Source organism: Emydura macquarii, unplaced genomic scaffold (genome assembly GCF_026122565.2).
Source record: "Emydura macquarii macquarii isolate MOO-44397 ecotype Brisbane River unplaced genomic scaffold, CSIRO-AGI_Emac_v2 contig_2432, whole genome shotgun sequence".
Classification (NCBI taxonomy): domain Eukaryota; kingdom Metazoa; phylum Chordata; order Testudines; family Chelidae; genus Emydura; species Emydura macquarii.
The window spans coordinates 3,717,583-3,731,923 of record NW_027132569.1 but is presented as its reverse complement, the minus strand read 5'-3'; the positions used below and the strand labels follow the sequence as shown (position 1 = coordinate 3,731,923).

The 14,341-nt window shown below is 40.4% G+C and overlaps 1 protein-coding gene across 2 annotated transcripts in view; it reads left to right on the top strand.

Moving 5' to 3' along the window:
• ELMO1 (engulfment and cell motility 1) overlaps positions 1-14,341 on the top strand; it is a 434,299-nt gene that overhangs the window by 64,575 nt on the left and 355,383 nt on the right. For both annotated transcript variants that reach the window (XM_067562514.1, XM_067562513.1), the window contains exon 3: positions 6,846-6,996. In XM_067562514.1, coding sequence (XP_067418615.1) covers positions 6,919-6,996 — 78 coding nt within the window. In that variant the 5' untranslated portion in view covers positions 6,846-6,918. The remainder of the gene's footprint in view (positions 1-6,845; positions 6,997-14,341) is intronic.

The window sequence follows — 14,341 nt, the reverse complement described above, 5'->3', positions numbered from 1 at the left end:
CAGAGGGTGACTGCTGGTTTCCTCCAGCTTTCACTGCTTTGCCTTATACCAGCCCCTCTTGCTCAGTGGGGCTCCATCCTCTGTCAGGGATTGTTTATAAAGCCTAATCCCCCTTCAGGTGTGGCCTGTCAAGTTATTTTGTCCCTTCCGCACCTTATTAACCTTTTCCAAGCTAGTGTGTGGTGAACACCCCGTCACATATATCCGCCACAGAATGGAGTGACATAGTAGTGTGGGAAAGTCAGAGTGCTGTGAGCAAGGGGGTGGGAAGAAGGAATACAACTATCTGAAAAGCAGCTCAGGGATATTTAACTCATCATCCTCAATTTCTCCAAAACAGTCTCACTGGCTACAGAAATTCTCCCTCTGCGATTGTACTTAACAATCACCTTCGTTTCATGGAAGTCCCTCCTGAAACACAGATTATGGAAGAAGTGGTGTTTTTTAAACACACACAGGATTGACCGCAGGTTCCTCTGGTTATGATTATTGGTATACTCCTAGGCTAACTGTGGATTATTGATGTGGAACTGTCAATGTGATGTCAAAGAAGTGGCCTAATCTGGAACTTGCAGATCTGATCCAACTCCCTTTGAAGTTGATGGCAATCTTTCCGTTGAAGTCAGTGGGAGTTGGATCATACTTTATGAGAGGGTATGCACGAATGCCAGTGGTCAGGGTAGAAGCAGAGAAGGAGTTAAAAGGTCCCTGAGTGGGCACTTCCCACAGAGGTGAATGTCCTGTCCCGCCAGCTGCTGCAACCCTGACCCTGAATTAATTTTATCTTGTACTGTGTCAAAGCATCTGAGAGTGTCATTGACTTGGGACTGTGTGTGTTGTGTCGGGTTCAGAGATGAATAGCACTGAGCATGTAACCAAAGCAGAGGGAGCAGCAGGAAAGCCTCTGCATTTTTACAAAGTTTAAATCCAATGCACTGGCTTCGGTGCAGTGTTTTGCCTTTTGTCAGAGACAGCAGAGAATATTACATCTCCTCTGAGTTGGCTGTTCAGCCATGTTCAGTTTAAATCCAAAAATAACTCTCTCAGGGATATTAATCTAGTGTTGGATTATCTTTCTAAAATTGTTAATCAGACTTGGTCCCTGGGGGACCTTTCAGCTAAAGTTGCCACTTAGTTTTTGTTTGCCTGGGCCTCCTAATTCAGTAGAGGAAACTGATTAGATCTGACAAGACGTGGTTATGTAAGACCCAGAGAGCAGGGCACGTTTCCTCTTTATTAATGGCAGATTTGTATACAGTTTGGTGTGACTCCACTCTTTGCGCTCTCACCGATTATGGGAGAGGTCCATGAAGAGTCATGTTTTCGTATTCCCATTTCTTCAGCTGGTTGCACCAATGCATTCTTTGAGCAATGCCAAGGAAAAACCTTTTTTTGGGATTGATTCCAAAGTAGTCACCTGGCCTAGCTCCATGTGATTCTTGAATATTTTATACATCAAAAGTATAGAAGATACTTTGACCTGATCTACACTAGAACTTGCTTTGGTATAACTTATGTTGCTCAGGGTGTGGATTATTCACACTCCTAAGCAATGCAGTTATAGTGACCTAAGCACTGGTATAGACAGCACTATGTTGGCAGGAGAGCTGACATTCCGACAGGGGAGCTCTCTCCCATCGGCTTAGAGCATCTTCACAAGAAGCACTACAGCAGCACAGCTTTGTTGGTGCAGTAGTGCTGCTGTAGCACTTCTAGTACAGATGTAGCCTTTGTGACATAGGCCCATTGTTCCCAGCTAATGAAGGGTTCACTAATGTGTCAGCAATTCCTGTCAGGCCTGACAAACTTACTACACCTAACACATTGCTGTCCTATTATCTATCAGTAAACGGCATCGTGTGGAATCCTCTGGGGGGGTTGGGATCACAGCTAGTCATTGATCTCGTGAAATTTATATACTAATGATATTTTAAAAGTTATGTCTGTATGCTGAAAATGTGTCATAATTTGTATCAAAGTGTTACTCCCCAGCAGAGGTGAGAAACTGATTTCCTGCCAGACCAGAGATGTTTATTCATCCATCTGTTGAAATGTAAATTGATCATTGCGTTGTTCACAATCACCACTCTTAGCTAAATGCAGATTTAACAGGGAGAGGAGAACAGCAGGGGGAAAAAGTCGTGTCTGGTGGCGCGCTGCAGAGTTGTCTTTGGACTATAACTGGGGAACAGGAATAGTGCAGTCGTATTCATGAAAATGGGATCTCAACCTGTCCGGAAACTGGACTATAACTGGGGAACAGGAATAGTATGATTGTATTCATGACAATGGGATCTGAACCTTGGAAATGCAGCAAGGAAGTGTTAGGTGAGAAACTGCTTTAGACGAGGATTTTAGCCTGTTAAGTTTAAGTGTAGCCTCCAAGAAGCGTGTTATACTTGTTTGTTTACATGTAATCATTTGTTTCCATTATCTTTTTTCAGTATCTTAATTCTTACTCTTTGATAATAAATTAGATTCTTTCACTATAACTATATCTCTGTGCTGTGGTGTTATAAGGGACCTGATCCTGAGTTGTACCAGTGAAGCTGTGTGTACGCTCTTCCCTTGAGAAGAGCAAACTTGGTAGTTACTGTCAGTGTCCAGTGACTGGGGCTGGATGCTACAGGGGGATGTGTTAGAGGAGCTCGGGCACTGGGGTACACCAAGTGTTAATCTGCAAAGCAAAGTGAGGGATGGCAGAGCTCTGAGGAGATTGTTTGAGTGGCTAACAGATTGGGTTTCAGCTCCCTTACACCCCCAGTTTAGCACCAGCAAATCTCTCTCTTGCAGAGGTGGCAGGGTGTGTGTGTGTGTAGTGGGTGGAGGATGGGACATGGTGCCTCACAGTTCTGGGCACCCTTAGAAAACAGCACACACTTTAACTCTCAAATGCATGTTGGTTTTGAATCATTAACTCCTTTAATATTCTTGCTGATGAAGTGACCCTGCACTAGTATTTGAACTCTAATTCTCTCATGTGAAAGACAGGAAATGTGATTTGGGGGGGTGGGGTGGGGGGTGTTGATGAAACCCAGGGCTCTGAGTCAGGAGACTAAAGTTCAGTCTTCAGCCATAGCTAGGCTTCTTGTAGTTAAGTCACACAACCTCTTGGAGCCTCTATTTCCCCATTTGTAGCATAAGGAACTTCCTACTTTACACGGACAGTGTGAAAAATATAAAAATTATAAAGTGCATTGCGATCTTTGCATAGAAAGCCCTACAGAAATGTAAAATATTATTATTTATTATACTTTCTTCCAAGGCACTCATCTCTTACAAAGCCAAAATCCTCTCTTTCACGTGCAGTCTGCTTGTGTGTGTGTTTGTTTTTTGGTTTTTTGTTTTGTTTTTAAAAGAGTAAAGAATATTCATTAGTCACTGGCCCAGCCATGGAGTTTATACTGTACTGGCTCACATATTGAGTTGATCTCTCAGAGCCAGGTAGGTGAATTGGGTACTTGAGGGTCTGAGCTAATGCATTTTGCAACACTGCATTACATGAGGGATATTCTTATTTCCAGCTTCAGAATTAATTACGATAACATAGCAGGCCATCCAAGGACAGCAAACATTGCTTGAAATGCACCACACTTTCTCCAATATACAAAGTATAACTTTAACTTTTAGAATTTGCACTTTAATAGTTAATTTGTCATCATTTGGCAAACATCAGTTTGCACCAGTTGAATATCTTCCCTTTTTGTATTTATGAACTGATTTGATTCCAACACTTGAGTTTATGACGGGGATTGTTCTATACCAACTTTTATTAGAAATGAGTCGAGATAAAGTGTTTTCAGAAAATCTGTGCGGACTCTTCTTTTGTACCATAAATGGGGTGCAAGGCCTTTTTCCTAAGCTATATTTTGGTATAAGAAAGAACAGCAGCAAGTAAAACTATTGTTAAGGCGACCTATCAGTTTTACTTTCCCATGTCTCTGCAGGATTGTTTAAGATGGACTGTGATTCAGTAAAGTAAAATCACGGGTTAATTTCCCCATTTGTATATAAGTGAATGTTATCTTTAGATTTACAGCTGGATGATGTTTTGCTTAGAAATAATCATGAATCAAAAGCTTTCCCAAGTTTCATGGCTGGCCTTTACAGTTAGCTGACCCCCCAAGGGGATTATCAAGATGTGAGTTGTCTTCCCTTTAGATCCTATAGGCAGAGAGGAGCAGATTGTATTGCAGGTTGTTCCCCCATCTGATCCTGTTACAAAAAGTGTGTGTGGGTATAGGGTATGGAGTGGGGAGTGTGCTCTGTATGCCGTCTTCTCCACCCCTGTTTATAGAAGAGATATGTTCGTTTGTTTAAATCTGTAACGGGAAGTCCGGGAGAAGAGGGAGGCTGGGGAAGGTCTTAGGCAGAAGCTTGACAGACAGGAAGGGGGAGAAAAGAATTCAGTATATTACTGTTGTCTGTACTCTTCTAATTCCTTATGTGGTAGAGAAGAAAGTGGATCTTTCTATGTTGTCACTACTGTTGCATGGCAGGATTGCTTGTGCTTAATCTTGATCCCTCTAACCACCTCAGTATGTTTCTGTATGTACATAGATAGAAATATCACTAAACTTCTTTCTTTTTATATTTTTTTTTCAAGGAGCCTCATGATTCTCCCTCTACCTCACCCATTGTCATTAGCTTTGCTTTTTTTGTTTTGTTTTTGCCATGGTGCTTTGTCCCTGCCAATGCAGTGATAGTTACATTGTTGATGATTATTACTATAACCTTAAGGCTCACAAAATGTTGCGTTAGTACCCAGGGTATGTGATGATAGAAAGGACTTGGAAAAACTTACCAGACACTAGCCCGAGGACTAAGCCTTCTCAAGAGAGACAAGTGAAAAAGAGTGGGGGCCGGTGCACAGCACCGCTAAAGAAGTCTAGAGCAATGCCCTAGAGAGAAGCTCAGCACCCATTCACAGCTAATTAGCATAGGAGCGTGCAGGAGTTCTTACTGGGGTGTTCAGGGACTCCATTTTTCTACTTGCCTGTTGCTATTAGGTGTCTGAAATTCTCCCCATTTCCACATTCCTCTAGCTGCTGGAAGAGAGAAGAAATATATTTTCTTCTCAAGCCTCATGGCTACTACTGTGTGTGTGTGTGTGTGTGTGTGTGTGTGTGTGTGTGTGTGTGTGTGTGTGTGTGTGTGTGTGTGTGTGTGTGTGTGTGTGTGTGTGTGTGTGTGTGTGTGTGTGTGTGTGTGTGTGTGTGTGTGTACACCTCTCCTTTCTGTTGTGAAGGGGGATGGGACAGTGCTGTCCCTCCAAAGCTGTGGCTCAACCTTTCCAGACTACTACTCTACTCTTTCAGGAGTCTGATTTGTCTTGTGTACCCCCAAGTTTCACTTCACTTAAAAACTACTTGGTTAAAAAATTGGACCTAAAAATACAAAAGTGTCACAGCACCCAAGTACTGAAAAACTGCGTGCTTTCTCATTCTTAACATATAATTACAAAATAAATCAATTGGAATATAAATACTGTACTTCTATTTCAATGTATAGCATATAGAGCAGTATAAACAAGTCATTGCATGAAATTTGTTTGTTCTGACGTCACTAGTGCTTCTTCTGTAGCCTGTTGTAAAACTAGGCAAATATCTAGATGAGTTGATGTACCCCTTGGAAGACCTCTGCATACTCCTATGGGTACGCGTACTTCTGGTTGAGAACCATTGCTCCAGAAGACCGCCCCCCATTTTTTTTGCTCCTTTTTGGCAAATGTATTGTTTATAATTTATTTTATAGCAACAAGAGTGTAAGGCTCTTCAATGAGCACATATAGAAGACTTGGAGATTACAATCAAACTGATATATTTGACAGACGTGTGAATGTCACATACAACGGGAAGGGAGTGAAGGATGCAGGTTACGGAAAAAAGATTACTTGATTATCGTCAGTGCCTGATCTACTACCACTAAGCTGTGGCAGAGGCATTGAAGATGTCTTCAGCAGACTCAGAAAAACAACTCTGTACCAGTTCACTGTTTGGAAGATGATCTTTGCTGCTAAGTCTAAGGGGGAGAAAAAACATAAATAAAGCCTAGATTCTATACAACTGATAGCTGGGCTCTCCTCCACTCAAAACTCACATCTCACACCATTTGTTGTGAAGCCCTCGTAATACTAGTTCTCTTGCACAGTGGCAATACTGTATATGGTTGTTTGATTATATATGCTATACATATTCATGCATACTAGCAAATTCAATGTCTGCATCTGAAATGTAGAAAGGAGTTTCTGTGCAAGGGTCTCTCCGAATCTGTTAGGTGAGGCAATACATGATATATTTGTGTATGTGTGTGTGTAAAATGCTGTGCATTCTGCCTTCCTCCTGACATCCTGGTTGCCATAGCACAGTGATCTATTTGTGAACACATAGAAGATCATTGCTATAGTTATGAGAAACAGTGTTTCCTGACCATAACTTCCTGGGCAATCTCTCTTTCTGGAGAGCTGAGTGCAAGCTCTAACCAAGATTTAATCAGACTCCTTGGGTCTCCAGAAGTGAAATGTAATGTTCAATCTCTTGCAGTTTGTAGCTTTTCACTAACCGTATTTCATAACATTTAAAAATAGTTTCTCTATTTAAAACTGTCCAATGCGCGACTATTATTCACAGTACATTCCAGTGCTTCAGCCATCTTTCTAACAGGCTGGCTAGCTGTACCGTGTGTGGTGGCATTGTTCTGTTTATGCTTTTAGTATATGTATATTCTCACTGTCTCTATCACAGACATATTTTCATGCACCTGCTGAGCCAGGCAATACATAGGAAATGAAAGCAACATTAGAATTCTGCCTGAACTGTGCTGTATTTTTCTTTCTTTCCCTGCAGGTGTGAATGAGAGAGAGACTCTGCAATATTTAGTGTCCAGTTTTACTGGCTTTGAAGAACAGCGGCATCTACAATGCCGCCTCCTGCTGACATAGTGAAAGTGGCTATAGAATGGCCAGGTGCCTTCCCCAAGTTGATGGAAATTGATCAAGTAAGTGCCTATTTATATTTACTAATATATATTTATATGTTAAAAAAGTGTGTACACCTATATATTTACTTAGATGCACCTGTAAGTTTATACACTATGGATTCATATAAAGAATGTATATACGTTTGTAACCTTCTCACTGTATTACTCAGTTGGGTGTTTTGATGCATTTGGCTGCTTGTTTATTTTTTACCAGCTGTTTAAAAGAGACATTCATTCTTATAGTGTGACCCATTGAACTTCTCTGTGCCTCAGTTTTCCCATCTGTAAAATTATAATATTGATGCTTATTTCCTGATGCAAAGTGCTTTGAGATCTACAGATGAAAAGCATGATGTAAATGCAAAATATTATCATAATAAATAGCTGCAGTGAGCTTTGATGTTTGGTTATCTGAATGGTAATATACTGTGCAAACAGGAGAATTTTGTTCTACCAAGATGTCACATAGGCAGTTTTCTGTTCAACCAGGGGACTTTCTGAGTAAATATCTCAAATATAGATCATCCTGGCAGGAATATACTTCATACATTTTGTGTGAGGAGGAGGGACTTGAAGGGATCCAGTAACATAAATGTTTTTAAGGCAGTATTTAGAGAGAGACCTATTTAAACTTATGGAATGAAAACCTTTTGTGGAAATGTATATGGAAAAAAACTTTAAGTAACTTTTATATGTCTATGTTATATGAGTAGTATTGTTTATATATTGGACATACCTGAGATCATATATTGGCAGGTATATTAGTTAATATTAAAGTGGCCTTTTTTCATAATGTTATATATGGGTCATAATAAATTAATCATGTGGGTTGTTACCTGTGTAGAATATCACTCAGTGAAAGGCAAAAGATAATTATTATTTCAGTAAATAGTATTTCATACCAAAGAAAACCCTTGAAAGTTTTCCACAATGCATCTAGGTCCTTATGCAGCCAAACACTTCAGGAGACTCTTTGTGTTGTAATAAATCGAAGGAAATGTAATGATATACTGAAAATGTTCTGCTGTACTGGAGTCCTAATTTCTGCTTTCCCTGTGATCAGATGCTTGATATTTTTAGTTCTGTGGTGGTCTAGGACTTTCAGGCAAGTGTCTGGTGACATTTGAGACAAAAACGGTACTGGAAATTGGTCAAAATAATAACAGTCAGATATTTAGAGGTTCCAGGCACCCACAGTTCCCATTCAGTGAATGGGAGTTGCGGATGCTCAACACTTTAGCATGTCTGAAAATCAGACCATAAGCTTTTTTCATCTTTATATTTATTTGCTGAAAACATGAATATTTTTTAAAGGGCTCTGTAAACCAAAAGCCCTTGCCATGCCCTCTGAAATGAAGAGACCTCCCCTATTTCTTTCATTATGCATAACATCTATCGTTTGTTTCCAGAGAAAGATGTGTGTGTCAGTAATGGTGCAGGTATTGAAAAACTTACTACCCACAGGAACAGTTGGGCCAAAAATTGAAAAATATAACACAAAAAAAAGACTCGATTCCCAAAAAAGTTTAGAGACACCATCAACTGAAAATCACATCTTAAAATGTTTACCTACTGCTGTGGAGCCTTTTTTTGTAACGATTACTGTATTACCGTAATGTTTAGAGGCCCAAAGCGAGACCAGGGCTGCTTTGTGCTAGGTGCTGTGTAAAATGCTTTCTCCCCAAAATGCTTGCAATCTAAATAGACAAAACAGACAAAGGGTGGAAAAAGAAAGGAGCACAGAGGTGAAATGACTTGCCTAAGGTCACATAGCATGTCAGTGGCTAATACAGGAATAGAAATTAGGTCTCTTGAGTCACCGTCCATTCTCCAATACACTGAATCAAAGGGCTTCCGAAAACTCGAAAGACTCCACTCACCCTGCAGGATGAGTTCCATTGAATAATCCTGAGCTCCTGTAAAAACAAAACAAGAAGAAAAGTCCCACCAAACACATTTCTTTCCTGCGACACAGGTACATCTGGGTACAGGCCTGGCCCTCATACTGCTATGCTATGTTCCGCGATGATGCCTGCATAATTAATAAGAGAGTGGTGGGAAAGTGTCTTATCGTGGTGGAAGAAGTAAGGCTGCTCTCCCCAGAAACCTTCTGCAAAGGACCACAGAGTACCTAAATGAAAATTTCCTAGAGATATCCATGAGGATTCTCGGAGCATCCCTGTGCACATAAACATTCTTTTCCGGGGGCAACCCCTTGCTTAGGTGTACTAACAACAAGGAAGCCCATCCCCACCACCACACTCAGTTTTTGTTTTGCTATGACAAGAAGCTGGACTGGGGAGATAACCACAGAAATGAGCTTTGCAGCACATGTGCCTTCCCCGGCATCTCGGTCAATCACGCTGTCCTGCATCTGGCTGGGCTGTTCTGGGGTTACAAACAACTCCTGGCTTTCCCCAGTTCCCCAGTTCGCCCCTGGCCCCTGTTCGCCTTCTCCTCCTCATTCACAGCGTCGTCCTCGTTCATTCTGGATTCCCCTGAGGTATCTATGCTGCAGGGCAGGACGGTGGTGCGGTCACTGCCGAGAATCACGTGCAGCTCCTCAGAAACATGGCATGTCTTTGGTGACAAGCCAGAATGACTGTTCGCTTCCCGAGTTTTCTGATACGCCCATGTCAGCTCTTTGATTTTAACACGGCACTGCTGCGCGTCCCTCCTGTGCCCCTTTTCCAACATGCCACGCAATATCTTTTAGTAAATATCTAAATTCCTTTTGCTGGCTCGGAGCTGAGCCAGAGCAGACTCTTTGCCCCACAGACTGATGAGATCCAAGACCTCAGGTCGACTCCAGGCTGGAGCGCGTTTGGGGCGTGCAGTCGCCATGATCAGTGCTGCTGGCAAGCAGTCTCCATGCTGACAAAATAGGAAATGGGAATTCAAAATTTCTCGGGGCTTGTGAGGAGGAGCTGTTTCCTGTGTATGTGGCCACAGTGCAACATGTGCGAATGTGCAGAGTGCGAATGTGCAGAGTGATCACAGCAGAGCACATAACTCATGGAGGCCAATTACATTGAATTATGCTGCGCTCTACCTACACTGCCACTCATTCGACCCAAAGAATTCGATTTCAGTGCTATGCCACTTGCGGAAGTGGTTTTCTTAAGTCGAATTTTCCCATGATTTAAGTTGACGGAACTGACCAGCCAGTGAAGATCGACCTACCTTCGCAGTGTAGACCAGGCCTTAGCTCTTTCCTTGGAAGAGTTTAGATGGTCCTTCTACAAAAGCACCCCCCAATGCATAATTAAATGTAGGGCTGATCCTGCAACTCTTCTATATAGAAAACTCCCAGTGAAGGGTTTCCTACTTTGGACCTTCAAGTTTTCAGGCTGTGGTGGGTTTTAATTTGGTTTTGTTTTGTCTTTAGCTGCTAAACTTTGTGCCAAAAGTGAAAAAAAGATTTAGATCCCTTCATAACTTACTTCACCCTTCTCTAAAACATAGGAATGGGAAATATTTGGTATGAGCAAGACTTAAACTAAGCAGTGTTTGTGCACGAATACAAAGTGTGAAATATCACTTTGATAATGTAATTTTTATTACACATTCCTTCTCTTATTTGAGTGTATCACTGTCTAGCTACATCAGATCACATCTGTGATGCCACTGAACACAGCAGAAAATGGCTCAGTATATGGGGGGGACGGGGGAAGAGGGAAAATTGTTTGAATGCTTTTGCTTAGCAGATGTTACCTTTGTCACATTGTCATGTGAGTAGTTTTTTAATATTTTTTTAAATATTTCACTGTAGAAGACAAGTGAAATCTTCCTTCCTAACTTGGTAAACCACTGGCATTACAAACCTCTCCAAAACTGTGTCATTGGCAATCTACAAGTGTGTGTTTACATCATCACTAAAGCAGATTGATAAATAGATTTTGTTTTAAATAGTGAGACAAATTCTGCTCTTGGTTACACTGGTATAAACTTGGAGAATCCCTTTCTATTTCTTGAAGTTTATCCAGATATAAAATATTTTACATCTGTAATCACATGAGTAGGAAACCTGAAAAAAAATATTTCATTTCACAGATTTTAAAAAATTGGCAAAAGCTACAGGAACACTGTCAAATGAGGTTTTTTGTTGACACAGTGTGATGAAGCACATTACAAGAACCATATGTATTGCTTTATATTAATGCCTTCTCTAAGCCTTGACTTCCTAGGTCTAGTCAATGAGCTTAGCCTTTCACAGTGGTTTCCTGAGTTTTGAAGTGTGCTACTTCTTTATTTTTTGCCTAGTATTGCTGATAAATGTGGTAGAGTATAACTTCAGTGGATTTTCTTTCTTTTTGAGAAGTCAGGAGTTGCTGTACTGTGTTTCTTCACAATCAAAGTGGCAATTGAGATATTTTTCTGAGGGAACTCAAGTAATTTTAGGTCCCAAATTTAGGGTCAGATCCTCAGCGGGTGTCAATTGACACAGCTCCATTAAAATCAAGTCACTGAAGTAATTGGTTTCAATTTACACCATCCAAGGTCTGGCCCTTAAATCATTAAAAAAATTTGTTTAAAATGTAAGTGTTTTTCTTGCAATTCAGTGAAGTTTTTTAATTTACGCAACAGATAATGAAACTGATGATAAAGTGGAAACTGATTAGCGTAGTGTCATTGTCCAACCTTAACGAAATGCAATGAACAGCATACATACTGAAAATAAACACTTTTTAAATCCTTTTAGTTTTAATACAATAAGGGATTGTTAGTAGCACTCATAAAGAAATTGTATCTTTCTCACTTAATGCACCAATTACTTTATAAGAATAATGGAAAGCCTTTCTTTCTTTCTTCCTTTCTTTCTTTCTTTCACACAGCCACTGTGCAACAAAACCTTTTGGAAAGAGTAATCTAGGTACTTTAGTATGTCGGATATAATTCAGTGTATTAATGTACAGTATAGTTAACATCATGAATCAATCAATGTTCATTTACAATGCGTGATTGAAAAATATATTATTTCCTTCTAGTACCACAGGGCTGTAGTGGTCAGAGCTAGAAGAGCACCAGTAATTCTTTGCTGTGATGGCAGAGAACCATTCTGGATAAGAGTAACATTACAGACAAGTATTAATTTTTTATTAGTTCACAGCCAATCAGAATATGGTTGGAAAATCTGCAGCCAGACTACCTTCCAGTGGTGCGTGGCTGGGATCTCTTCAATGACACATAACATAGTAGACAAAGGGGGTAATTTTTAACTTCCTTATTTAATGGGACTAGGGGACAACAGTGATAGAGGTGGGCTGCAGTATGTGCAAAAGATGACATGGCATTTAAAATTAATGAGCTATAATCAAACACTATAATAGTTAACTGCTACAGGATGGGCCGTAATAGGATACTTCTGCTACTAAATAGTATTAACAGTGTACTTGGTGCAGTGCTGAAGGCTCTTGTTCTTAACCTTATACCATAGAAAGAACCAGATGTATGCAGAACCTGTTGTGCTAGTACCATAGTGGGCCTGGGAGAGGATCCTCACTTGTAAAAGTATCCTTTTTTGTTCCTGGCACTCTTAGGGCATTGCTTCCTTCCCAATCGTCAGCATAGGCAATACCCAGGGATGCTTTCTGAGAAAAAAGCCTGAACCATTTTACAAAGCTGCTCACAGTGGTGAATTTTTCAGAAGAACAAAGACACAGTGATGATTGTGAGTTTGTTGGCACCACAGTAAATCTTGCAGTATGACCTTTGCATTTGCAACATGTCAGATGATGACACTGTACTTTAAGATAACGATAGACTTACTTAGAAGCTGGTGGACACAGACACACAGGAACAGTTATCTTTTAGAAGAGCAGGAGCATCTTTTTCTCCTTTAAAAGTGAATTCTACTATATATAAGAGAAGCATTTTGCATAGTGATGAGATTCCCGGGGATATGTGTGATTGAATTGACTGCAAGATGTCTCATTCATATTCTGGCTAGTTGGAACATCCACAAGCAATTTATAATTCAATTATAATCTCTCTCCAGGACTTTTGGAATCATATTATTAAAGAGTAACAATTTTTAAAAAATCAGTGTATTTAGTCCCTTACACCTTCACTCACATACACCCTGCTCCCATTGTAAGTTACCAGAATTTCAGTCACACAATCCTCAGTCACAGGTGACATTACAGTGGAGATGAGAACAGCTGAATTTTTCCTCACCACTTGGTAGTTAGCAGCATTCATAACTATGCAGTAAGTCTGTAGTGCATACTTGCGTAATAGGGAGAATAGTGTTATAACTCACTCAACTATATCTTAGTTGGGTATTGTAAGGGTTATATATTCTTTTCCCTATCATCCCTTTTGTGCTTGGTAGTTTGTGGCAGCAGGGTGTTTGAGGCACCCCTGAGGGCATTCTGTGGCCTGATAGGAGACCAAGATTTGGAACAAGGAGTTCCATATTTTTGTTTTTATTTTGTTTTTTTAGTAATATGTTTTACTTCTGAAGAGAGGGATAAGATTTGGTTTCCTCTTCATCACCCTAAAATAGCTGATCTGTGGGGTGATGCTCATGTCTAATGAAGCAGAGATAAAGGAGTGGAGAGTGCATTTTTCAGAGGGTCGTGGTGAGCTGGCTGAATTACATCTTAGAATGAAAGGCAAGAGAAAAAGAACTGTATTCCTTCAGTTATCTGTCTATCTGAGGTACACACGTGGCCTCCATTACTGAAGTATCTGAGTGCCTTCCCAGTCTTTAACGTATTCATCCTCACTACACCCTTGTGAGGTAGTGAAGTATTTATTATCCCCATTTTATATATGGGGCACTGAGGTACAGACTTGCTCAGTGTCTCAAGGGAAGTCTGTAGCAAAGCAGAGGATTGAGGATCTAGGTCTCCTGAGTCCCAGTGCACTAATCCACCCTAACTCTGTATTCGCTAAGTCCCAGTTATATGACAATGAGTTGTGAAGCTTGTATTAATGGGAATGAGGGAGAATAAGCCTTTCCTGCATTGCAATAACCAAAAATGTCTTAAGCACCAAAAGATTTGCTAGCAGTAGTATTGTATTCATAATTAACAGATTGCTGTATTCACATCTTGAGATTTTATTTTCTGATAGATGTACAGTTCAACAGCAAACTATATTTTCCTATCTCTGTGATGTCTATTCTTAACCAGATGTGCTGCATCTGCTATTCCTCTGGGAGAGGCTTAAATATTACTTAACAGTAGAGTGGGGTTTAGGCTTTCCTTTGTTTTCTGTGATGAACGGTATCAGCTAGAGAAACCAAAGGCCTGAATCTACCCCCAAGAACAAATTCAACAAGGGCAAAAGTGATACAAAGTGAGCTCACACTACATTGTAGAAGGGAGATATACTTCAACATTGGCCTGAAGGAAAA